The following is a 25,442-nucleotide window of genomic DNA, read 5'->3' as shown; positions in this document are numbered from 1 at the left end:
CAGAGCGGAGAAAGCTCACTGCACTAGAAACGTGGGATCAGGATGTCACACGCTGGGAAGTGGGGATGGTGGAGAGAGGCCTCCGCGGGAGCTCAGGCCGGGAAGGGCCGCCTGGTGAATCTCACAGGCAGTGGGGAGGAAGGCGGGTGAAACACAAGATGAGGTTCTCGCTGGGGACGGCTGGGGATGGCCTATCCCCGGAACTGATCTCTTGCACCAAGCAGAGCAACTGTGTAAGCCTCCCAGGAAAGCAGTTGCGTTTCCCTCTAGATAACAAGTTACCTCTTGGGAAGTCAAGGAGTGAGCCCGGGGGTGCTGCAGAGTGAGACCCGGATTTACAGCGCGGTTTAAGCCTCAGGTTCCACATCTGTCGTTTGGGAATCATGTGTACCTGGCGGAGCTGGGGCCGTGGGGGAAGTGGTGCCTGGGAAGGACTTAACTCCTGCGGGGAGGGGGAGCGGTGTGGACCCTGAACTGCGCCCATGCCTTTGTCCGCTCAGGCTCGTTTCTAACACGCTGGCAGTGTGCGTAAATGGTCCACAGTGGGGACTCAGAGACCTGCCCCCCGCCCCACTCCCCCAACCCCCGCGGCCGCAGGAGGCACCAGTCTGGACCCGGAGGCAGAGAACGGGGCCTCCGGCTGTTTCCGCTGGGCGGGGGCGCAGCGGCCCCTCGTGCTCCTGAGCAGGGCAGGGCCTGCATTTATGGCCGCTTTCGTGCAGTCAGGCTGTCTGGGCCCGCCGCCCCGCACGGAAGGGACGGAAGGGATCGGAGCCGACCGCGGCCGTTCCAGCCCCTCCCCCCGCGAAACTTGCCGGAGGGGAGGTCCTTCCGCAGAAACGAAAGCGAAATCGAAGCGGGCCGTTTCCCCGCGGCCGCGCGCGCCTGTTTACCGCGCTCCGGGCACTGGGCGTCTGCGCGGCGGGGGGGCGGCCGCGGGGGCGGAACCGCCCGGGGAGGTCGCGTCTGGGGGCGGGGGGGCGGCCGGCACCGCCCAGGACAGGCGTCGGCGACGCCATGGACCCCAGGCAGGTAAGCCGGCCGGGCCGCGCGCCCCTGAGCCCGCGTGCGCTGGGGCTTCGGTCGGAGACTCGGTGCGCGGGGCTGTGCGCGTGCGCGGGGCTGTGCGCGTGCGCGGGGCTGTGCGCGTGCGCGGGGCTGTGCGCGTGCGCGGGGCTGTGCGCGCGCCATGTTCCAGGAGTTCGCATCCTGCCTGCTAACTCCGCGGAGCCGAGCCGCGCGGGGCAAGCGGCGCCTGTGCCAGGAGGGGATGCGCGGGGTGAGGGTCGGGGCGGCCCCTCCCTCTCTGCGAGGGCCCAGCCTTCGCGCCTCGTGGGAAGCCGGCTTCCCTTCCCCGTGCCCTCTCTGCATCCTTCCCACTTCCTTAAGGCTTCTGGGAAGTGAAAATTAGCCTCTCTTACCTTTCGGAGCAGGTTTGTGCACGTCACAGCTGTCCTCATTGTTGCCAGGAACTGGCAAAGCCCAGACGCCCTTCGCCTGGCCGGGGTGTCTCCAGGCCAGAGCAGGAAGGAGCTCCCGGTGCCCCGTGGAACCTCCCAGTCACTAGGCCAGGCAGGGAGGCTGCGCTCAAAAGGCTGCGTACTCCTGGGTCCCTTTCCTCGACACTATGGGAAGAGCAGTTCTGGGGGCCCGGGAAGCAGATGGGGGCTGCCCGAGCCTGGGTGTGGGGAAGGAGCTGACTGCAGAGCACGTGAGAACGTTTCCGGGAGATGGAAAGGTTGTGTATCCTCATGGGTGGTAGTAACCGGGCTGTACGTGCTTTGAGTCCATACAGTCAAAACTCACAGAGTGTGGGGCGCCTGGGCCGCTCAGTTGGTTAAGCAACTGCCTTCCGCTCAGGGCATGATCCTGGAGTCCTGGGATTGAGTCCCACGTCGGGCTCCCTGCTGGGGGGGTGGTCGGTCTGCTTCTTCCTCTGACCCTCCCCCTTCATGTTCTCTCTCTCTGTCAAATAAATAAATAAAATCTTTTAAAAAGAAAACCTCACAGAGTACACAAAAAGGATAAACTTTATATACATAAGTTATACTTCCATTTTCAAAAGTTACGTATATTTTTTTCATTCTCCTCTTCCAAAGGATTGGGGGCCCCTGGCCTGAAGGAAAAGCCTCTCTTCACACATACCCATATATCACTCAGTGGAACCCATGTGGTACGGGTGGGGGCTCAGCTCTGGATCCTAAACGTAGGAGATTGGGTGAAAGTGAACGGGATGGGGCGCGGCCATGAAGTGGCTTGGGATGTTGAGGGACTAGGAAGGGTCCCCACGGGCTGCTTCCCACGGGCTCCCTCTCACTCCCTTCAGTGGCTCTCCCTGGGGCTGTTCGCAAACCATGCTCTGGCTTCGCTATTAGGAGACTTGGGGGGTGAAGATAAAATTAATAATCTCCCTGCAGAGTTCCTTAACATAACTATTTGAACAAATACACACCCATTCTTTCCTTCACACATCGACGTTGCTTCCTTCCTGTCTCTGGGTCCGCTCAGGGTGCACACAGGGGCACGTAACAGTGAGGCTTTTCCTTGTTTCCAGGACGAGCTTGGAGCCTACCTGTTCTTCAGCTTGCTTTTTTGTGGTTATTAATTTAGCCTTGTGTCATTGCTAGATTTTCTCCAGGTGGATATGAATAGAACGTAACACATTGTTTAAAAAAAAACAAAACACTGCTGTTCTGTGGCATGAATGTGTCATAATCTGTGGGGTTCCTCTTCTATAGACAGACAAATATTTTGCAGGTTTTAGCCAAGTAGCAGTGGGTTTACATTTAGCTAGAAGCTGACTTTAACCACTTTGCAAAATAATTGTTTCACCAAGGTCCCTCCAACAGCTAGTGGGGAAATCCCTGAAGTCCCCATAATTCAGCGAGGAGCTGGGCACTCCCCTTTGTGCCCACATACACTTTGGTCCCTACCAGTGTAGTGGGGGCGGGGTAGAGGGCAGCAGGAGGAACAATGAAGAGACAGAGGCTGCTTGTTGCCGCTGTCACTGATTCAGCAAATATTGGTTCAGGATCAGCTTGAGGGCAGGTGCTGTCTTCCGTGCTGGGAGCACAGAGATAACTGAGACACTGTCCTCGCCTCCTGGGCGTTCACTGTGAAGTAGACCGTGTCCCCCCCCATTAGCACTTGATGGAGAATATCGGGAGTGGGGCCGTGAGCATCCTTTCTGGACACTCAGTCTTGGTAATCGCCTCGTGATACACGGTGTGTACGGGTTGGTCCAACAAAAAAACAAACACAGCAGTATGACCAGAGGTAAAGGAACGGTATTGTAGGAGTTGAGAGGGAGGGGCTCGAGGACACGAAACACCCATGGGCTGAGTCACACGTCTCCAGAAGAAGGTGGCCTTTAAGGAGATCTCGAAGGAAAGGGTCAGACTTGTAATGGGGCCGTAGAGAAGCTGTCAGGCCCACTGGACTGGAATGTAGGGGTACAAAGATCAAGGCTTTGTGGCGGCCTGGTGAGAAGTAATTAAAGGCCGGAGCTGGAAAAAGATGCGTGTATGAGAAACTATGGGGTGGGGGTAGACAAGGTAGAGCTTAGCGACTGCCTAGTAGACGGGGGAGGTGAGGGAGGAAGGCAGGCGCAAAGCCTGCTTGGGTCTCTGCCCTGCATAACTGCGAGGAGAACAGCGCCGTCAATAGTCACGGGGATAGCAGAACGGGCGGGGTTGAGGGAAAGGGTTCATTTGGTTCAGAATATGTGGTGTTCAAGGTGGGGCAGGGTATCCAAGTGGACAGATCATGTAGGCATTTGGAAGTTCAAGTCTTGGCTTTGCAAGGCAGTGGCTGGAGGAAATAGAGGAAAGAGATTGGAGCACTGTTTCTTAGGAGTTTATGCTAGTTTATGTTGGGGGGTGGATGAAGTCGACCTGGGGGAGGAGGGTGAGTCCCTCCACACAGGTCCCTCCACACATGTCCCTTTCCTCCACACACAAGGGAAATGGGGACACAGAAGAGAAGGCGGCGTGCGGGGCGTTTGTAAGGAAGAGCCTCTGTCCAGAGCGTGTTTGGGAGCCTGAGTGGACCACCAAGCCGGGGAACGGAATCCGAGTGCAGAGGAGGGCGTTCCACCGCCCGGGTCCTTCTCCAGCACCTTGGGGGAGCCTCCGTGCGGGAATGGGGGAAGGGCCCGCGGGCAGAGGAGGGAACTGGCCGTGAGACCCGGGCCGAGTGGGGGCGTGTGTAGGGTCAGAATGAGGAAGGCTTGGGGGCTGCTGACCCACAGCCACAGCGGCCACTCACGTAGGGGCTCCCCAGGAGTCCCGAGCAGAAGCAGGAGATGCACAGGGAAGTGGCCATCGGGAAAGAGCAGGACTCAGCAAACTCAGCCCACGGACCCTGGGGCTCATGTGTCATCCCCGGCTGCCTCTGGGCCACAGCTGCAGACCCAGTCGGTCCTTCCCTGGGAGTTTCAGGGTTTGAGGAGCGGGTGTCGCCCCAGCTAGCGGAACAGGGAGAATGAGTGAGGAGTGGACCCGCCACTCAGGTGGCCAAAGGAGGGAGGTGGTGGTGAGCGTGACTAGCGGAGCACTCGGGTCCCCAGGTCATGCCCGGGTGTGGGGGGTGACGGCCACAGTTACTGAAGGTGGGCACAGCTGCCTGCGGTCGCTGGAGCTTTCAGGACCTTCAGATGGGGGGCGGGGGGAGTGGACAAGCATGAGGAGATGTTGTTGCTAGAGGTCGCCCCCCCAGGTCCCTTAAATACCTCCTGCCCCTCTCCCCTCTCCAGTGAGCAGCTCCGGGGACAGGATGAGCGCTGCCGTGGGTGGGGGCAGGGGTCACAGGTGCACAGTGTTCTGGGAGGTGAAAGTTCAGGGCAGCCCGTGTCCTGGGGAACAGGATTCTGAAGGACGGGGGTGGAAACAGCGCTGGAGAGGGCAGTGCAGGAACTTGGGGGGTGACACCAAGGTGTCCAAGACACCAGACACCTGTGGGAGGCTGGGCGGTGTGAGCAGAAGTGCCCAGTGTCTCTTCCAAACCTGGCCACCACACTAAACGTGAAGACGGGGTGTCCTTCCTTCCCTAAGGAAATCATCCATCATCCCCCCCCACCCCCCCGTCCAAAACCAAATTCCGGGCTTCCCGGGGAGACAGTGGCAAGCAGGTGAACCTGTGAGGTTTGCATGTGGGAAGGTGCGCCCTCGTGGCCTTGGGGGGCTGGGCTCCAGGTCGTCCAGCGCACGGGGGTTTGTTGTCCTGCCCAGGGCACGTCCTGATCCAGGGCTCCCTGGGCATTTTTACGTCATCGTTGTGTTTTTGTTTTTAAAACAAAATAACATTTATTTCTTTGTTTTTATCTTAAGAGGGTACTTACTTTGCAAAGTGGAAGGATTTGTTTCAACCCCCCAGAATCCTGCCGAGGCAGGAGAGTGCTCAAGGCTCACGGGAGAGGCCCAGATGCCCTGGCCACCCCGGGCACCCCTGACGGCTCCCCGTTCGGCCTCCCGCTCCCCTTGCTTTTCTGGGTGGCGGTCCCTAGGCAGTGCCGGCTGGGTCACACGCCTACCTCTCCCTTGCCTCTCCACCCCTCGGGAGGCAGGTGTGGCCCCCCAGGCAGAGAGAAGGGACAGACAGGCTCACCGCCCAGGTCCTTGTTCACATTCTCTTCCCTCTTCTCTCTGCAGGGGTGTTCACTGACCAGATCCCGCCCCCAGAGCCTCCGAGGCCATGAGCACAACAGGCCCAGACAGTGGCCGCCAGGGCCTGGATCTTCCCCGAATCTCTTCCAGCTCCAGCAAATAGAGTTTCTCAAGGGGCTGCTCCCTGAAGCCCCCCTAACTGGAAAGCAGACGCCATCACTGCCACCGCTGGTCTCCGAACTCGGGCCGAGGTTTCCAGGACTGCCTGCCGGGAGCAGGGAGCTGGGGGCCTGGGGTGTCCCCGCAGGCGTGCCTCCCAGACATCAGGTGCTCCCGAGGGCGTGCCCGCGTCCTCCCCAGCGCGGCCGCTCTCTGCCGTGGAGAGGTGTGGACAGGCTCTCCTCGCACTTCCAGGAGCTTGGTATCCGCCAGGGCCAGGACGAGAGAGTCTCGGAGCTCGTCCTGCAGCAGCTCGGGGAAGGGACGGTTGCCACGGCCCATGGTCTGGCTGGGAGGCTTGGAGTCCCGAAGAAGGAAGTCAATCGAGTTCTGTATTCTCTGGAGAAGAAGGGTCAGCTGTGTCGGGAGGCAGGAACGCCCCCTCTGTGGAGAGTTGCCGCTCAGGCCGCGAGCCGGCACAGCCGGGTAGCCAGCGCCCACGGCCGCAGCTGGGAGGTGCCCGCCTCGGAGCCCGGTTTGGAAACTGAAGACGGAAGCTCCGAGCCTGGCTTGGAAGGTCCTCCGGAGCCTTTGGACATGGCCGAGATCAGGGAGAAAGTCTGTGACTTCCTGTTCAACGTGTGTGGCGCCTCCGCCCTGAACGTGGCGAAGAACATCGGTCTCAGCAGGGCGCGGGATGTCACCGCCGTGCTCGTTGAGCTGGAGCGGCAGGGCGACGTGTACCGGCTGGGCGCCACGCCCCCCGTGTGGCACCTGACCGACAAGAAGCGGGAGCGCGTCCAGATGAAGAGAAACGCGGCCGCCGTCCCCGATACCAGAGGCGACGCGGCGCCCCCCTCCCGTCCCCGGGCCGCACCGGACACCTCGGACAGTGTCGCGGCCGCCGCGGTGCGGAATGGGCAGGAGCCGGTCCTGAAGCTGGAGAGCAGGCAGGAGGCGGCGCCGGAGCCGGTGAGGCTGAAGCCGCCGGCGCACGACCACGGCCCCACGAGGACAGGCTACGTGGACTTCGAGAACGGCCAGTGGGCCACAGACGACATCCCGGACGACCTGAACAGCATCCGCGCCGCGCCGGGCGAGTTCCGCGCCATCATGGAGATGCCGTCCTTCTACAGCCACGGCTGGCCGCGGTGCTCCCCCTACAAGAAGCTGACGGAGTGTCAGCTGAAGAACCCCATCAGTGGGCTGCTCGAGTACGCCCAGTTCGCCAGCCAGACCTGCGAGTTCAACCTGCTGGAGCAGAGTGGGCCGCCCCACGAGCCTCGGTGAGAGACCACCGCCAGCCGGACCCGCACCCCTGCCAGGCAGCCTCGCCCCTCGCGGGGCCCCCGCCTCTTTCCTTGGCCTCTCTGTCTTGTGGGGAGCCAGGGGGTGGCTGACCCTCAGGCTGGAAGCAGCTTCCTCGAACCGGCTTCCGTGCCTCGGTGTCATGCCTCCGAGGGCTGGAGGTCGTGGAGCCTGGACCCCACACTCATGCCGGGGTCCCTCCCTCCTTTCCCTGAGCTGAGTTCCTGGGACAGGCACAGAACAGGTGGGGTGGCCTGGGGCGTGCACCCGGGAAGCAGGAGCAGGTCCCCAGGCGGCTCAGCTCCCCTGGGGACCAGGTAGTGTGAGCGTCCACAGCGGCCCGCCTGTCCGAGGTGGAAGTTACGTGCCTCCTGACCTGTGCAGTCAGAAAGTTCCTTGCTCCACCAGCCAGCCAGGCCCCACACGGTAGGCCCCTGCAGGCCGCTGGACAGACCGGGGGAGACGGGGGGCTGCCCAGATGGGGCTGCTGAAGGCCAGAGGCCTCATGCTGTCCCCGAGTGGGCCATTGGGGGCGGGAGAGAGTCCCCTTGCCCTCTAGGTTAGTGGGCTGGTGTCCAAGGGCGTGGCTTTCCAGCAGTGACCCTTGCTCCTTCTGTCCATCATCTTCACTTCATGACAGAGATAGCCGGCAGGAGCGCAGTTTAGATGGGGTGTGTGTGTCGAAAGCCGGCAGGGTCAGGACTGCTCTGTGTCTGGGGCAGAGGCCAGGGGGGCATCGTGCCCTCTTTTCCCTCCACCCCCCACCCCCCAGAACTGGGGGAGAGCAGTAGGTTTTGTGGTTAACCTTTTTTTGGATTCCAGCTATAAGAAACGTTGGTGCAACGTACAAATATTTCAGAAGACCTAAGAAGTTTGACCCATTTTTTTCAGTGAAATTGCAGGTTGAGCAAATACCCAAATAGATTTGAAAACTTGAGCACTGGAGGTCCAGGTTAAGTCCAGAGACCCAGACGAAGGCTTTTTGGTCTTTTCTGTGACCAGGGGCTCTGGACAGATGGGCCTTAGGTGACTCAGACCCAGCCGTAGGGCCCGGTCTCCAGGGAGTGGGGGCAGGGGCAGACCCGGGGCCAGCAGGTGCCTCGAGTGTGAGGCCGTGCGCATGACGGCGGGCAGGCTCGGGGCTCTGTGCGTGTGAGGCCGTGCGGAAGGAGCTTTACTGTCTGCAGGACCTGCCCCGGCAATAGCCAGTGGACCCGCTACTCCAGAACGAAGGCTGCCGGTCGCTGCGGTGGTGGCTTTGGCTCGTGTTTTCTGTGCGTGCTGAGAGATGGCAGGTCTCCCCAGAGCTGTGTTTGCTCTGATGAGCTCTGGGAGGAGTCCCTGGCTGCCGTGTTTCTGGAAGGTCGGGGCTGAGGCTCCAAAGGGACGGGAGCCCCCGTGCATAGCAGGAAGGCCCCAGGGTGCAGGGCCCCGCAGGGGTGGCGGCAGGGACGGCCAGGCCCGCACTCACCCATCTCCTCACTTTCAAGATTTAAATTCCAAGTCATCATTGGTGGCCGAGAATTCCCCCCGGCGGAAGCCGGCAGCAAGAAGGTGGCCAAGCAGGACGCGGCCCTCAAAGCCATGACCATCCTGCTCGAGGAAGCAAAAGCCAAGGACGGGGGAAGACCAGAAGAGCCCTACGACTGCTCCCCAGAGAAGGGGTCAGAGAAGGTAGGCATCTCGCCTTCTGGGGACCCCATGCTCAGCCCCTGCCTTGGCCCCACTCCCCTGCCCCATGCCCAGCGCCCCTGCTTGCCCACCTCCCAGCACAGCTGGGGTTAGACCGCCAGACTGGAAAGCAGCCTCAGAGACGGCCGAGTCCAAGCTCCGTCGCTGGCAGATGAGACACGGGACGCAGGACGGCTTAGTGACGCGACCTTTGCTGCTGTGCCCTCCACCTCCCTCAGCCCTCTCCCTCTGGGCCGTCCGCCCCTCGCGTGGGGTTGACCCCTCACCGGTCTCGCCGCCGGGACACAGCAGCCGTGGTTTCTCAGCCGTTTCTCTCGTCTCTCGTTTGCTCCAGTCAGCAGAGTCCCAGCCCAGTGCCCCTTCCGCCGCAGCCTTGTTTTCGGGGAAGAACCCGGTCACCACCTTGCTGGAGTGTGTGCACAAGCTTGGGACCTCCTGCGAGTTCCGCCTCCTGTCCAGAGAAGGCCCCGCCCACGACCCCAAGTACATCTCTCGCGTTGGGCATCTCTGCCCTGCTTTCCCAGAAGAGAGATAACGCCCTCCTCGCCTTCCGAGGGGCGGCCGGTCGTCCCACTGAGCCGACGCCTGTCTTCCACATGGGAAGCGGGGGAGCCGCGCGGTGTGCTCACCGCCGTGCTGCAGACAGCCTGGGATTAGGACCTCAGAGGGTGACGCGGGGACCAAGCGCTAGGGAGCCGCTTGGCCTGGCGGTAGCTGGTGGTGGGTCTGCAGACCTGGGTGTCCCCGGGGCTCTGCACACTCTGCATCCCGGAAGATGGCTCCTGGAGGAGGCCTCAGGGCCCCGACACGTAGGGCCGCATGGGCCGAGGCACAGAGAGGCCAAAACAGCTCAGAGAGGCCGGTCCACAGAGGCGAGCGGTGCCACTCTGACCCAGCTCCTCTGTGTCCTGCCAGGTTCCAGTACTGTGTGGCCATGGGAGCCCACACCTTCCCCACCGTGAGTGCCCCCAGCAAGAAAGTGGCCAAGCAGATGGCAGCCGAGGAAGCCATGAAGGCTCTGCACGGAGAGGCCACCAGCTCAGCACCTCTGGACACCCAGGTGGGCCATCGTGGCGACCCCAGGACCCAGCACTGCCCCTGGCACCCCCCAGTTTCCCCCGTGTTCACGGTTCCTCCTTGTGCACTGACCCCCCTTCAGCCCGGGGGCGCGAGCACAGAGCCCTTCGATAACCTGCAGTCCGGGCTGCCCAGCAAGGTCCGGAGGATCGGCGAGCTCGTCCGGTACCTGAACACCAACCCCGTGGGCGGCCTGCTGGAGTACGCCCGCTCCCATGGCTTCGCGGCCGAGTTCAAGCTGGTCGACCAGTCCGGCCCTCCGCATGAGCCCAAGTGAGTGTCTCGGCCCCGCATGGCCGCGTGCCCAGAGGGGAGAGGATAGGCTGCCCCCGGGGCCACGGGCGGGCCGGCCTGGAAGATCCCGTGGCCGTCTAGAGAGTACAGTGGCTCCTGCAGCAGGTGTGCTCCGCTTTGATTATTTTTGATTCATATTTTTAAAGGTTTTATTTATTTATTTCACAGAGAGAGAGATCACAAGTAGGCAGAGAGACAGGGGGAAGCAGGCTCCCTGCCAAGCAGAGAGCCCTATGCGGGGCTCGATCCCAGGACCCTGAGACCATGACCTGAGCTGAAGGCTCAGCATTTAATTTCGTTTTTAAAGGAATACGTATGTGCGTAGAAAATCATTCAGGCTCCTTGAAAAAGTATGCAGGGAAAAGTCTCCTTTCTACCTCAGGCTGATAGTTTCCTTCCCCACAGTTACACATAACCAGCTTCTTTAGTACTTCTAGAAATTTCTATGCATATATTACTTTTTCATTTTGCTTTTTAAACACAAGTAAGTGTAAAGCCTATTCTCGTGCATCCGACTCCCTTACTGACCAGCGTGTCTTACACGTCGTTCCATGTCTCAGATGCACACACCCGTCACAGTCCTTTCTGTAGCTGCATATTTCTGTACGTTTTCTAAATCTTTTTTTTTTTTTTTTTTTTTTTTTAACATAAGCTCAGCACCAGGGGGCTTGTCATGAGCCCAAGACCAAGAGTCGCCGTAGCCCTGGCTGGCCGGGCACCCCCACAGCTGCGTATCCCGCAGCACAGCTGCTTCCGGTGTTAAGGCTGTTTGGTTGAGCAGGAGACACAAAGGTCTCTCCTGAAGCAGACGCCCGCACCTGTCGCCTGGGCTGGGGAAGAGGACGTCGCCGTTGCCGGCGCAGCCCTCACTTTGGCGGGTGCGGAGCGGTCCCGCTGCCGGAGGCGGTCTTCGCGCTCTGCCTGCTCGCGAGGGCGGTTCCGGGCCGTGAACAGTTTTCGAGGGGTTCACTCTTTGTGTAGGTCATACGCGCCTTAAAATGCAACGCAAGAGTCTTGTCCCACCCCCTCGCGCCCCGACACGCCGCCGCGCGGTCCTCACGCCCCCGTGCGTCCTTCCTGACCGTCTTCCCATAAACGCGAGCCGCGCCAGACGCGTGTGTGCCCTGAGCCCTGCGGCTGTTCATGCGTAACAGGGCGACCTCGGCGAGGTGTCCGGGTCCCGCTCTGTTCTCTGTGGGAAGGTGCTCCGTGGTTCCCCAGTGCACTGACCTGGGCTGTCCGCCAGCCCCTTGTGACCAGTGTGTGGGTCATTTCCACACTCTGGGACACCCGTGAATGACGTCTTCACGGGCGTCTAAAATTTCGGTAGACGTTGCCGAACCTCCCCGCAGTGAGCCTAGGGCGGTGGACGCTTCCATCGGCCGGGAAGTGGCTCGCCCCGTCGTGCCCATGCGGAGGCAGGGGACGCCCTGCAGTCCAGAAGGACAGAGCTCGTTTGGGATTTCCTGCCCGGCCCGTGCTGGGTGCGGTCTTCACTTCTTGCCTTTTTTCATAGGCAGAAATCCTCTTCAGATGTTCTTTGGTTGGTAGAAACGGGTAGTCACGTAGGTCTTCAGTAAAGGGGGGTGGCGTAACGTGAACTTTGGAAACGGGACATCTGAACCAAGTTTTTCCCTTTGCTGTTCTAAAACGTGAGAAATGGGGTCTTGGTGCCATGCAAAGATTAGTCTGTGTCAAGATATCGTTATTATTTACCAAATAATAAGGACGAAGCTCAGAGTCCTCTCCAGAGATTCCAGAAAGGCTTTTAATAAAATCCAACGTCCATTCAGATTAAAAAACCAAGCCGTTAATGAAGTAGACGTGACCGCGCACCTCCTTAAGAGCGGGGTCACCACGTAGCTCTGAAGTCAGCCGCCAGGCGTTCGCTCCGCATTGAACAGGGAGCTGTTGGCGGCAAGGTCGGGACACGGGGGTGCCCGGGTCCCCGTGCTTCTCGGCTCCCCGGTTCCGCCAGCCCGTGAGGACAGAGAAGGCGGGGAGAGGACGCTGCCGTCCGGACTCGTGCCCCTGAGCCCCGTGCGAGTGGCGGGCGGGCACACCCGGGCGGGGGGAGGCGGGAGAGCAGGGCCTTGGGAAACAAGGGCAGATGCGTGTGGAGGAGGCGGTTCGCAGACGCGGGAGAGGAGGTAGCCTGTCAGCAGCAGCGGCTGAGCAGGCGGACGATGCCCACTTTCTGAGCAGGAGACGCCGGCTCCGGGGCCCTGTGATGAGGTAGAAAACCTGGTTTCGTGACGGCAGCTGGGCCCTGACGAGTGCTTACGCTTCACGTGATCCTCCTGGGGACGGGGTGGAACGGACTTCTTGGGGACCCGCAAGACCTGATTCCCGGGTTCATACGGGGGTCCGTGTGGGGCGCCTGGGTGGCCCAGTGGGTGAAGCGTCCGCCTTCAGCTCAGGTCAGGATGCGGGGGTCCCGGGTCCCCTGCCCAGCGGAGTCTGCTTCTCCGTCTCCCTCTGCTGCTCCCCCTGCCTGTGCACGCTCTGACAGATAACTGAAGTGTTCGAAAAGGGAAAAGAAAAAGAAAAATCCAGGAGAACAGCCAGAAAGTTCTGAAGGACCTGCTTGGCCCGTGGCCCGGGCCGGCTCTTATGGCAGAAGCGGGGCGGTGGGGGCTGCCCACCGTGTCTCAGCAGGACATCGCTGGTGTCTGTCTCCGCGCCGCACGTCACCTCGAGTCCAGGACTTCAGCGTAAGGCAGGGGCGTCCGGCTGGCTCGGTGCTCTGGGTTTGAGCCCCAGGTTGGGTGTAGAGATTGCTTAAAAATAAAATCCTAAAAATATGTACGTAAATCGTAACATCACAGGTGAACGTGGGGATTTTCACCTGAGGACATTGGGAGTGGCAAAGCCATTCCATGAAATAAAGTCAGGAAGACAGAGGTGTGGGCATCAGGAGAATTGGGGTCTTAAAAGGCCGTCTGAGGGTAAAACTCCGGGGGCTGATGGCTTTATAAGTAAGGGGTTCTTTGCACCGAGAGGCGCGTGAGCTAAGTGCACACGTGCTCAGTGTGCTCACGTGTCCGTGAGGGGTCCTCCGAGCGTCACAGCAGGGAGTGGAGAGCAGTGCTTTCAGGGTGGGGGCCGCCCCCGGGAACCCTCCCGCACCCTCCCGCACCCTGCACAGCAGCTCTGCTGTTTCAACGGACAACCCGAGGTGGTCTGCGGACTGGCGAATCGTGGGGCGCGCCCACCCCGGCGCCGCTCATGGTGTGTGCCAACGGGCCGTGGAACACCAGTGGGCACAGCGGGGGCTCAGGCAGGGCCGGGATGCAGGCACGGGGCCACCTCTGCGAGAATGGAAAACTGGGCCCAGTGTTTGCTTCTGGAGATGAGGGACGCTTCCTCCCCTTCCATACTTAGCGACCGGAACGTTTGCTTATGCGGTAACCCGCTGCTCAGTTTTTTGGTTTTTTTGTAAGTATTTACTTGACAGAGGTCACAAGCAGGCAGAGAGGCAGGCGGGGGGGGGGGGGGGCGGGGAGCAGGCTCCCACTGAGCAGGGAGCCCGACGCAGGGCTCGATCCCAGGACCCTGAGACCATGACCTGAGCCGAAGGCAGAGGCTTAACCCACTGAGCCCCCCAGGCGCCCCACTGCTCAATTTTGAAAGGTGGTCACAGGAGAAGAGCTCACGACACAGTGTCTTATTTTGAATTTGTCTCTGTAGTAAGTGATGTTGACTCATTTCTTCACGTTCACGTTACCTGCGTTTCTTGGATATGAACCACCTGTTTGTGTCCTTGTCTGTCTTTTGGCTCTGACTTCCTCCCGGGAGAGTGTGAGCCCGGTAAGAAGGACTTGAGGACACTGGCCCAGGGCACCCGGAGGGCCTCCTGGCCTGTGACGGGCACACTGGCTCGCGGGGCCTGCCCTTGGCGCCTAGTGGCCCTCCCGTGTCACCAGCCTCGCCCCTCACGCCTTCCTTCTGTCTGGCTCCTCTCCCGCTTGCGTGAAACCCTCCCTCGGACTTCCGGGACTCATGCAGGATTTAAGAACTTACCAGGAGTGAGGGGAGGGCGTGAAGACCCCCGGGGCTGCGGGCAGGGGCCCACCGTAATGGCTCTGCGACAGGAGAGTACTGCTTCCCTCTGTCTGCCCTTCCCAGCGACCGTATGTCAGTATCTCGCTGCTGGAAGGCACCAGCTCTGGGGGCCGAGACCTCCACAGGACCCCGGGCTTCCCCCAGCTTCCTTGTTGCTTCAACTGGGCTCAAGTCTGACCCTCCTGAAGGAGAGCTCTTGGGTTTCACCTCTTATGCTCTTTTCCTCTGGTCCTTCCCATCTCCACGGGCGACCTCACTGTCCCCCCAGTAGCTCACACCAGTGGCCAGGTGTGGGTCATCACGTCCAGCCCCTTCAACCCTCCTCGAGGAGACCAGTCTCAGGCTCTGTCTTAGACTTCCTGCTCTCCAGACCCTCCCCTCCTGCCTCCAGCGGCCTCTCCTCTCCACTACACTCCCTCCTTTGTTCATGCGTCCAGAGAATGTTTCTGGTCTCCGTTCTGTTTGGACAGGGGCCAGATTGGAACCAGTGATCCCCTAGAGAGACGTAGGGTCTCCCGTCTCGTGTATGTTCTAAGGAGCTCGAGGCGCGTGATGGGTTGCAAGTCTGCTTGGCGTGGCCTGACTTCTACGGACGGGTGCCGCGCCGCGGTCTGGGGATGGCTGGGAGAAGTCGGAGTTCTGGGCAGGGCCTGGTTCGGCGCAGGCCTGCGGTGGGAGGGGAGTGAACCTGCCAAGGCGGGAGGCCCGGCCCATCCACACCGGCCACAGAAAGCCCCTAGAGACGGTCTCTTGCTCCCTGCTGCCCTTGGCCGTCTCCCCAGCGTTTTCACTACTGGTTTGTTCTAACTTCTCTGTCCCACTCTTCAGATCCCCTCCTTTTTATTCAGGCTTTCACCAAAACCCTCTTCTTACTCCCAACCAACGCCCGTCTGCACTGCTTCATTGAGGAAGGGGCAGCAGTGGCAGGAGAGACGCTTTCTCTTCCCATCGCCTCACGTGCCTGCCTGCACCTGCTCTGCTGTGTGGGTCCCCCCCAGCCTCGCCCCTGTGCCCCTCACCACCGCAGCTCCTCTCGTTTTCGGGGTCTTGGCTTCCTTAACTAGGTGTCCCCAGCGTGCCAAGGAAAGGCAAACCACAGGCCTCCTACGGTGACTAGGCACAGGGAGCGCAGCTGGTGGGGGTCCCGGCGTCCGACCCCCAGCCTGACCCCAGCCTGCGCCATGTTTGGTCCCCACGTACAGCGGCCGTTTGCTGTGTCCACAGCGGTTTGCTCACGGGGATTGTGGAAGCCGGCGCTGGGCCGTTTCTCCAGCGGCGTCTGCTCACGCCAGGTCTTTGGGCTCATTTCGGTGATTCTCACAATGTCTAAAATTCTCCGTACTCAGCAACCTGTGATCTGTGGTTACGAGTCACTGGAAGCGCAAACCGTGGTTGGCATCGTTTGAGCAGTGAAGTGCTTTTTAATCAGGGACGCGTGTTGTCTAGATCTGAGGCGTTGCACACCTGAGAGGCTCAGTAGTGTTAACCCTCACTGCTGTTGCACTGGAACACCAGGAAGTTGGTTTTATCTCGCTTTATTGCAACACTGGCTGTACTGTGCTGGTCCAGGACCCAGCCCGCGACGGCTCCAGGGGACGCCTCTGTGTGTGTGTGTGTGTGTGTGTGTGTGTGCGCGCGCGCGCGGAACTCATGTTCTTTTCAAACGCGTGGAACAGACGTGAGATTCTCCTGAGTCTCAGGCAGGACCCCACTGCCTTCCGGCATCTTTCACGCCATGTCCCCTCCCCCTGGGGCTTCTGTCACCCTCCAGCCCGCTCCCAGCTACTGGCTGGCATGAGGGGACGCATGAGGCACGTCGTGGCTCAGGAGCCCGGCCCCGAGCCTCTGTGTACCAGGGCGCCTCGTCGGGGCTCAGTGGCCCGGTGTGTCCCTCGGTTCTGGGGCCCCTCTAATCTCCGGCGAGGGACTCAGGACGCCCACACGAAGCGTCGTGTCTCAGCACGTCTCCCGCTGAGCTGAGCGTGGGGAGCAGACAGGTGGCATCTGTCTCTGCAGAGGCCTCCGTGCGAGTCCCGGGGCCCAGGTCCGGGAAGGGCTGCCTGACGGACAGCCGTCCGGTCGGGCGCTTGTCTTCATCCCCTGCTTCTCCTCCCAAAGGTTCGTTTACCAGGCGAAAGTTGGGGGTCGCTGGTTCCCAGCCGTCTGCGCGCACAGCAAGAAGCAGGGCAAGCAGGAAGCGGCAGATGCGGCCCTGCGCGTCTTGATTGGGGAGAACGAGAAGGCAGAGCGCATGGGTTTCACAGAGGTAACCCCAGTGACAGGGGCCGGTCTCAGAAGAACTATGCTCCTCTCCAGGTCCCCAGAAGCACAGCCAAAGACAGTTAAGACGTCGACTCTTGGTGCTCTCTCTTTATGGGGTCCTGCCGACTCCTCTCTGGGCGGACTTGGCGCTTAACTCGCCGTCCTGGGCCGTAGTCGGGGGCTGTGGCGGGGGCCCTGGTGGCACGCGGAGCTGGGCCCATGCGCGAGAGCCCTGACGCAGCCTTGTGCCCGCAGCTCCCGCTCAGCGGCAGCACGTTCCACGACCAGATCGCCATGCTGAGCCACCGCTGCTTCAACGCGCTCACCAACAGCTTCCAGCCCTCGCTGCTCGGCCGCAAGATCCTGGCCGCCGTCATCATGAAGAAGGCCTCCGACGACCTGGGGGTGGTGGTCAGCCTGGGCACAGGTCAGGGAGGCTCACTGCCTAGGCCCCGGTGTGGGGGGCAGGGACGGGGCTTGAGGCGGGCTCCATCCTTAGCCCCCCACAGACTGCCTCTGCACCCCCCACCCCGGGGTGTCTGGGCCCAGGCCGTGATCTCAGGGTCCCAATCTCTGGGCAGTGGGATCCAGCCCCTGAGAGGTGGGATCGGGCTCCACGGTCAGCGGGGAGTCCCTTGTCCCTCCCCTGCCCCAGACCCTACTTGCGCTCCCTCTCGCTCTCAAAAAAGGAAAAGAGGAAAAGCCAAACAGCCTCTAACCTGTTTGTCTTCATTTCCTGGGGAAGGATCACGCTTATTGTCCCCACCTTCCAGGGAACCGCTGCGTGAAGGGGGACTCGCTCAGCCTGAAGGGGGAGACCGTGAATGACTGCCACGCGGAGATCATCTCCCGGCGAGGTTTCATCAGGTGGGTGGGCCGGGGGCCGCCCGGGTGTCTGCACCAGGCCCTCTTGGTCCCGTCGGGGCGCGGACGCCTTCCACCTGCGTCTGGGGACCCCGGCAGCCCCTTGCCGGCCCTCCTGCTCTGCCCTCCAGCTCACGGGTTTAGCAGGTCGGGGGCAGAAGCGAGACCGACCTGAGAGGCCGGCTGGCTTTCCGAGGTGTCCGGGCCTCGGGCAGAGGCCTCCCCCAGTGGGGGGCCGGGCCACAGAGGCCACCGCGGTCCTAGTCACGGATCCCCTTGTAGGTTCCTCTATAGCGAGCTGATGAAGTACAACCCCCAGACGGCGAAGGAGAGCATATTTGAGCCTGCGAGGGGCGGAGAAAAGCTGCAGATAAAGAAGAGTGTGTCGTTCCATCTGTACATCAGGTCCGTGTGGTCTCTGCTGCCCCCAGAGCCAGCCTGCCAGGCCCCGGGGTCGGGCGTCCGGGTGCCATCCCGGCCCGTCAGGCGGAGCCGTTCCCTGGGCCGCACTTGGCTCAGCGGCCTGCAGGAGGCTGCGGGAGAGGCCCTGGGGACTGGGGAGGTCCCCGCGCAGCTGGGCTTTCACGGATGCCCTGTCCTGCAGCACGGCCCCGTGTGGGGACGGCGCCCTCTTCGACAAGTCCTGCAGCGACCGCGCGGTGGAGAGCTCCGACTCCCGTCACTACCCCGTCTTCGAGAACCCCAAACAGGGCAAGCTGCGCACCAAGGTGGAGAACGGTGAGTGGCGCGCTCCCTCGCGCCCACAGGAAGGCTCCTGCTGGGAGGGGGTGACCTGGGGACAGGGGTGCGGCGTAGAAGGCCAAGATTCCACTTGGCATCTGTAGTCGGGGAGCTGCGCAAGTCAGGTAGGAGGCAGTGTGCCCACCCGGCTAGAGACAGAGGCGTGGGAGTCCCCTTCCCATCCTTGATCTTCCCGGCCGGGGGGCAGGGGGAGAAGGGACGTGGGACCGAGTCCGAGGAGTGACAGAGGTGGGCACCAAGTGTGCAGCTGCGCAACTGCCTTCTGTCTGCCGGCCCCTCCTCCAGGGCCCTTGGTCGGGGGCTGTCTCCTCATCCCTGCCCCCCCCCACTCAGGCCAGGTCACCTCCCTGCTCAAAACCCACGGAGCTGCCCAGGACCCAGCAGCTCGCTCCAGGGCGCGTCCCCAGGAGAACAGACGAGTGCATGCTGGTTCCGAACGGCGAGGGGTGAAAGTCACCCCAGTCTGGCCGCTGGCGAGTGACCCAAACGGGGTCTGTCTGCATGGTGCGGTCGGCTCGGCCGTGAGAGGGGTGCAGTGCTGGCTCCTGTTACAACACAGACGAGCCCCGAGAAGGCAGCCAGTCCCCAGAGGTCCTGCGTCTCGTGCCTCCGTTTGTGCGGAATGTTGGGAATACAGAGCAGGGCTCCCTGTGGAGACAAGAAGTGGATGTGTGGCTACCTGGGGCCTGGGCTGGGAGGGCTTGGCGCACATGGGGATGCTTCTTTTGAGGGCAAGGAAAGGTTCTAAACTTGACCATGGGAAGGGCTGCACCCCTGTCAACATACGAAAAACCATCGTGGCTTTAAATGGGTGAATTCGATCTCAAGTAGAGCTGTCCCTGAAAACAGCCACACGGATTCCCACCGCCCTTCACACAGAAGCCAGGCCTGCACACACGCACGTGCCTCAAGCCCACTGGCTCTTTGTCAGTAACTTGGACAGCCCAGCCTCTCGCTGCCACAGGGCCTTTGCTTGTGCTGTTCTCAGTGTCTGAAACTGTCATACGCAGCTGTTGCTTCTCTCTGGTGTCTTTGCTACCCTGGCAGTTCCAACCCTGGAGGCCCCCCCACTGTCCACTGCCGTCCCTTCTCCCGGCTCCGAGCACTGCTCCGTTCAGAGTTCTGTCTGTACTGCTTCGCTTGCTTGCTGTGGGTCTGGCCCTTCCAGCCCCACCCCCATGAACGTTCCAGGAGCACAAGGATCTTCTGGTTTTGCTTCCGTTGTTCCCGCACAGAGTAGCGTGCCCAGCACTAGCCGGTGCGGTCTATGAAGACTGACCGCGCACAGCCTTGGCCCACGTGGGAGGTGTGCGAAGGCCACGCCGGGAAGGGGCCTGGCCCAGGGGCCCGCTTAGCTCTGACCTCGGTCCCTCTGCAGGGGAAGGCACAATCCCGGTGGAGTCCAGTGACATCGTGCCCACGTGGGACGGCATCCGGCTGGGGGAGCGGCTGCGCACCATGTCCTGCAGCGACAAGATCCTGCGCTGGAACGTGCTCGGCCTGCAGGGGGCGCTGCTGACCCACTTCCTGCAGCCGGTGTACCTCAAGTCCGTGACGCTGGGTGAGGGCCGCCGCCGCCGCCGCCGCCGCCCCTCCCCCGCCCCTCCCCCGCCCAGTCCCGCCCGCACACCTGCAGCCCGAGTGCGCCTGCGGCGCGGGCAGCAGGACCCGCCGCCTTGGTCCCAGCCGCCCGCTCGCACGCCCGCGCCCCGCGTGCGTCCGCCTCGCGGCGGCGCCCCACGCTCAGGCGCCCGCCTTTCCCGCGCAGGCTACCTCTTCAGCCAAGGGCACCTGACCCGCGCCATCTGCTGCCGTGTGGCGAGGGACGGCAGCGCCTTCGAGGACGGGCTGCGGCCCCCCTTCGTGGTCAACCACCCCAAGGTGCTGTAGCTCCTCCCCTTGTCTTGATGTTGGCTGGGGGGCTCGCGGGTGTCCCGGGAGCTGGTCCTGTCGTCCCGTCGGACGCGGGGGCTTCCCGCTGGGGCTGGGACCCGCCTGAGCTGCGCTGGGCCGCGTGGGGCCAGAGTCTATGCCAGACAAGCCCCGGCCGGGAGGAACGGCCCCGAGCCGTGCGCCCTCTTGGCCCCGGGGCCCTGCGGCGGGGCCTTCCGGAAGGCCTCCATCTGCCCTGTCGCTCCCGGGACCTCTAGGTGGGCCGCGTCAGCGTCTACGACTCCAAGCGGCAGTCGGGGAAGACGAAGGAGACGAGCGTGAACTGGTGCCTGGCGGACGGCCGCGACCTGGAGATCCTGGACGGCACCCGAGGCACCGTGGACGGGTGAGGCGCCGGCGCCTGCGGCGCGCCCCTGCCCGCGTTCCCCGCCTTCCCAGCTGCCCGGGCAGTGACGAGCGGCTCTTGTTCCTCCAGGCCGCGGAATGAATTGTCCCGGGTCTCCAAAAAGAACATCTTCCTCCTCTTTAAGAAGCTCTGCTCCTTCCGGTGCCGCAGGGACCTGCTCAGACTGTCCTACGGTGAGGCCAAGAGAGCCGCCCGAGACTACGAGGTCGCCAAGAACTACTTCAAGAGAAGCCTGAAGGACATGGGTTACGGGAACTGGATCAGCAAGCCTCAGGAGGAGAAGAACTTCTACCTCTGCCCCGTGTGAGGGGCCAGGGACGGGGGACCCCGGTGGGCTGGAGCTCTCCTCGGCGCGTCTGTCTGGAGCCGTTCCTTTCCTCTTTTCTTTTTCTGGCGGAAGCACTCCAGTGACACCAGGAACTGGGGTGTCCCCGGGCCCTGCTTCTGCCGGGGGCCAGGCCCGCCCGCCCACCTGCCCCCTGCCCTCTCCACCGGGAGGGAAGCGCGTCGTCCCCTCTCGCCCACCACATGAGCCCCCCAGCTCAGGCCCCTGCTTCCACCCCGTGTGTTTGCCGCACCCACGTCTCGGCGTCTGGGTCAGGCCAGGCCGCGCCGAGTCCGGTCAGGGCTGGAGGCCTCTGTCTCCCTCTGCCCTTGGCGATTCCCTCCTTATGATCGTTGTTTCTCCTTTCCTCCGCGAGGGCGAGAGGTGACTGTCATTCAGTGAAGCAGGTGTGAGGACAGGAGCTGACGAGCGTGCTCAGTTCATCGCCAGGCCGGGCCGTTGGGAATCGCAGGGGGCCCTCGGTGACCTTTGGGTCTTGCACTTTAGCCAGTGGGGGGCTGGGCAGCAGGGAGGGCTGGCCTCAGACTTGAGCCCACAGGAGCCCCGCAGGGTGACACCAGCCACCCCGCCACGCAGACCGGCCTCGTGGGACCACCGCCCCCACCATTCTCCAGAAGCATTCCTGGGGGGTGTCCTGCTGGCGGGGACACAGACCCCAATCCCTGGCAGGGAGAGGTCCTGCACCGTGAGTCCCCTCTGCCCTGATAATCAGGACTGAGAGGATGGGCGGAACAATCACGCAGGGCCGGGTCTCCACGCCGCTTCCTCCCTCCCTCCCTCATGACCGTGACACAGTGGGAGTTGGCCAAATCATGGGTGTGTTAGTTTTTAAAAACATAAATGTTGATTCTTAACTGCTACAGAGAGCCTAGAAGTACACAGATTTTAAAGTCAGATTTAGTTTTTCATTTACCCAAGACTTCTGTCTGCCAGAGAGTTCCAGAAGGGCAGGCCTCGGGCTGTCGTGGGGGGGGGGGGTTGGGTTTCTGCAGAGTTGACGCCCTACCCCAGTTGAAACCATGTGAGGTGGAAGCCTGTCTACACCCCCGGCCAGCTCCCTGGAGCTCGCCTCTGCCCACGCCAACCAGACCTGAGCCCGCCTCTAGGTGACCCCTTGGTCCCTGCCCACCAACCAGGCCAGGCCCTCGGGTGACCGTCCCCCCACCTCGCGCCCCACTCACTGCTGACGAGGCAGCCGGTCCGGACCCATCTCCTGCAGTACGTACCCGCACACTCACACTCCGTTCTTGTGGCCACTATTCCCTCTGTGCTTCTGACCAAAAATTGACCAAAATTTAAACAAAAAAACCAAGTGTTTTAGAAGGATACTAAAGAAGTCTGAGGAACAGCCAGGTGTCCCAAGAAGCTGGGCGGGACCAGGGCTTGTGTTTGGGGGGCGGAGCCCGCCCCCTCCCCCCCCGGGGCACCCTACCTCGGACCGGGAGCCCCAGGGTCGGCCTCTGCTGCAGGAAGGGGGCCCGCGTGCCCCCAGGACAGAGCCCCGCCCCAGTGCTCTACTTTCTTGTCTGATCTTTGTTTTTAGCAACCAGGACGCCCTTCTTCCTTTTTTTAAATGGTCTTTGTAGTTGATTTGTCCGAACTGTGGCTGTTGTGCACTCTCTGAATAATCACTTGTGAAACCGTCGCTGCTCGAAGCTACTTCCTTGACTCAGGAGCGACTGTGCCGGTCTGGGTCCTGGTGCGGCTCCAGGAGCAGGTGGGAGGGGCCCAGGCACGGACTCGGCACGGGGGGCTGCCCTGGGGTCCTCGATTCGGCTTTGATGTGTCCCTTGACAACCGTGACTAACCGTATACATTCCTCGGAAATAAAGAGAATCTGAATTGTTAGGGCGTCTCCAGTCGTGGCTTCCCCAGGGAGGGAACATGGGGGCAGAGGCACCGCGGCCCTGCGGTTTCTGGGGACGGAGCCCCAGCCTGACACCTTGTCCTTGGGGCGGGAAAGCCAGCACATCCCACAGCACGCGCAGCCCTCGTGCTCTGCTGGGGCGTCCGTCCCAGCCCCTGCCCCGAGCAGCAGGAGGTACGTATATACGGGGGCTCGGGGGGCCCAGGAGCAGCCGGGCCGTGGTCTCGGGGGCAGGCGCTGCCAGTTTTCCGCATGACTTCCACAAAGAACGCACCCCCCCACACACACTGCCATTCCTGCCACAGTCTCTACCACATCCATCCGACCTTTTTAGAAGCGCTGTCCTCCCAGAGGACACACAGTCACGGTATAGCCTCCTTCCCCATCCATGACAGATGGGACAGCTGAGGCCAGGAGGGCCAGTGACGAGTTTGGGGGCACATTAAGGACCACAGCTGTGTGTGGGTGTCATTCGTGGTCCTCCGAGACCCAGAGCTGAGTCAGCTGGACAACTTCTGGAGACGGGGAAGGAGATGTCCCCCCTGCAGGGACGTATGGGGACCCCTCAGGCCGCTCCTGCCCCCCATCCCCGCCGGAGGGAAACTCTACCCAAGTCTTCAGGACAGAGCCCCTTTCACAACGAACACGAACGCCAGCCCCCGTGCGGAGGGGACGAGCCATCTCCATTGCCCACTCAGAGGGGCTGGGACACAGGTCTGCCCGTGGGAGTGTCATCAGCTGGCACTGTCTGTTCCCATCACCCTGCCTTCCTTCAGAGGCCACAGCTGAGTGCCACTGCCGGGTTTGGGACCAGAGCAAACCAGGGTTCTGGGGACAGGTGCGGCCTCCACATAGACCACAGTCTTGACCACCGCATGCCCACGCTGTGAGGAGACCCCGGCCGACCCTGCCTCTGGGGCCTTTGTTTAAGAGCCCCCCGCCCCCCAGGAGCTATTTCTGGGCCTTTAGGCCATTTCTTTCCCATCCGCTGAGTGCCCTTGTCAGGGACTGGTCACAGCCACGGTCACTGCTCCCCTCCCATCCTTGTGCTTTCGTGCCTCTGAGCCTTGTTTCTCCAGCCCCGCACCCCCCCGTGGTTCCCAAAATGTGCCAGACCTGACCACCAGATACAAGAGAGAGACAAGACAGGTTTGGAAACAATTTTCTTTACGAGAATCTTGAATTCCTAAGGGATCCGGCCTGAGGCGGGTTAGACCAGTGCAAATATTCCGGAAGCACAGAGAAGGGAGGCCAAGGCTAGTGTGGGGGGACGAGGGCTCTGAGCATGTGGATGAGGCATCCTAGCGACAGCTCCTAGACCTAGTCCCTCAGGAGCCGTGTGACACTCACGCTCGGAAACATGCGGCCAATTCTTACTCCAGCCTGGGCGAGTGACCGGCCGGCACCCGCTGGGCTGAGGGATGACGTGGCCTCGGCCCCTAGAAGCAGAGGCTGAGAGGGAGCCAACTGCACTCTGGCCAGGGGCCGATTCAGAGATGCCCCTTGCTTTCCCACAGCCTGCGCCATGGCCCAGCCGTGCAGACGGCTCAGCTGAGCGAGTCTCCTGTCGCCAGGGGCCCTTCCCTGCAGGCTGGCCCCCGGGCTGGGAGGAGACGGAAGTCGGGCCCAGATGCTGCCCAGAGCAGCCCCTGCCTTTCCCCTTCCCGCAGGCGCTGCCTTCCTCTTCCTCTGCAGGGCAGGGTGGCTGGGAGACCGCCTCACGTTTTCGGTAACTCCGCCCAGCTGTGGCGGCATGACACGCCCGGCCACCAGGACACCAGCGGAGGCTCTCCTGCTGCGGCAGCCCCTAGCGTCAGGGGCGGGCGGCATGCGCTGTCCCGCTACTCGGGCATCGTGGTTTGCAGATGGAGACGATGCCCGCCCGCTTCCCCAGCCGCCCCTCCCAAGCCCACCTCGCTCAGGCTCCCGCTCCAGGGTCTGCACTGCCCTCTCCAGACGGGGCACGGATTCTCTGCAGAGCCGGCCCCCTACGGAAGGGGCAGGGAGCTTCCCGACAGCACCAAGGGAAGGAATGATGCTTGTCCCAAGATTCCCAGTGCCCCCAGGGTTCAAACTGTCCCCACGTGGGGCATCACCTCATCTGAGCGGTGGGCCTCCTCCCTCCGCCCCTGCCCTCTCCCTCCTGCCGCTGGCACGGTCCCCTTGGAGTGGGAGGCACCACCCCGAAGGCCCTGCCCAGCTAACCCGGTCCCATGCGACCTTCTGTCCCCATGCGACCTTCTGTCGCCATGGCCTCAGTGGGCTCTGCTGCCCCCAGGTCACCAGCGGGAAGGAGCAAGGTCAGAGCAAGGGGCTTTCCTGAGTCGCAGCAACCCCCCTCCCCGCCTCCCTGGGGTCTCCTTACACGTCAGAGGCTCCGGAGTAGTGGGGAAGCCGCCAGCGGGACTCCAGCACCCCCGGTGACAGCAGGCTCGAGCACCGGGCAGGAAGCACTCCCAGTGGCCCAGGCCACAGCAAGGCACGCAGACAGCCAGGAGCCGGGCCTCGGGCTGGCACCCCACCCGCCAGATGGATGGTTCCTTTCCGGTTGCTCTTCGGGCTCCGGGACGCTCCCCCCACCAGGGCTCTGACCCAGCAGCAGCTCCAGCTTAATACAGGCACCTCTGTTTGCTGCCCGGGAAGAAGGTCTCCGCAGGCTAAGACACCCGCTCGGCCAGCCGGGGACACGCGCTGAGGCACACCTTGCCCCGCGGCTGGCGGGACATCCACAGCCAGGATGGGACGAGATCAGCCCGAGGCCCCGAGGGCCCACCGGTGTCAGGAGGAGCTCGGCCCAGGAACAGGACACCGCTTCCCTGAAGGTGCTTGAGGGAACCACGGCCA

The 25,442-nt window shown here is 62.2% G+C and overlaps 1 protein-coding gene across 2 annotated transcripts in view; it reads left to right on the top strand.

Annotated features, from left to right (window-relative positions):
• The window catches only part of ADAR (adenosine deaminase RNA specific), a 35,386-nt gene extending 14,303 nt beyond the window's left edge, over positions 1-21,083 (top strand). The window contains exons 2-15 of one of the 2 annotated variants that reach the window (XM_032844967.1): positions 5,649-7,048; positions 8,561-8,744; positions 9,097-9,245; positions 9,678-9,822; positions 9,922-10,112; positions 16,317-16,539; positions 16,716-16,887; positions 17,234-17,327; positions 17,607-17,729; positions 17,929-18,062; positions 19,465-19,647; positions 19,855-19,967; positions 20,237-20,364; positions 20,455-21,083. In XM_032844967.1, the coding sequence (XP_032700858.1) occupies positions 6,360-7,048; positions 8,561-8,744; positions 9,097-9,245; positions 9,678-9,822; positions 9,922-10,112; positions 16,317-16,539; positions 16,716-16,887; positions 17,234-17,327; positions 17,607-17,729; positions 17,929-18,062; positions 19,465-19,647; positions 19,855-19,967; positions 20,237-20,364; positions 20,455-20,692 (2,766 nt within the window). In that variant the 5' untranslated portion in view covers positions 5,649-6,359 and the 3' untranslated portion in view covers positions 20,693-21,083. Of the gene's footprint in view, positions 1-5,648; positions 7,049-8,560; positions 8,745-9,096; positions 9,246-9,677; positions 9,823-9,921; positions 10,113-16,316; positions 16,540-16,715; positions 16,888-17,233; positions 17,328-17,606; positions 17,730-17,928; positions 18,063-19,464; positions 19,648-19,854; positions 19,968-20,236; positions 20,365-20,454 lie in introns of those variants that run through there. The other variant, XM_032844966.1, reaches the window with a different exon arrangement.
• Positions 21,084-25,442: the final 4,359 nt, after the last annotated feature.

Source organism: Lontra canadensis, unplaced genomic scaffold (genome assembly GCF_010015895.1).
Source record: "Lontra canadensis isolate GAN:19392208 unplaced genomic scaffold, GSC_riverotter_1.0 scaffold160, whole genome shotgun sequence".
Taxonomy (NCBI): domain Eukaryota; kingdom Metazoa; phylum Chordata; class Mammalia; order Carnivora; family Mustelidae; genus Lontra; species Lontra canadensis.
This window is presented reverse-complemented; position numbering and strand designations above follow the sequence as displayed.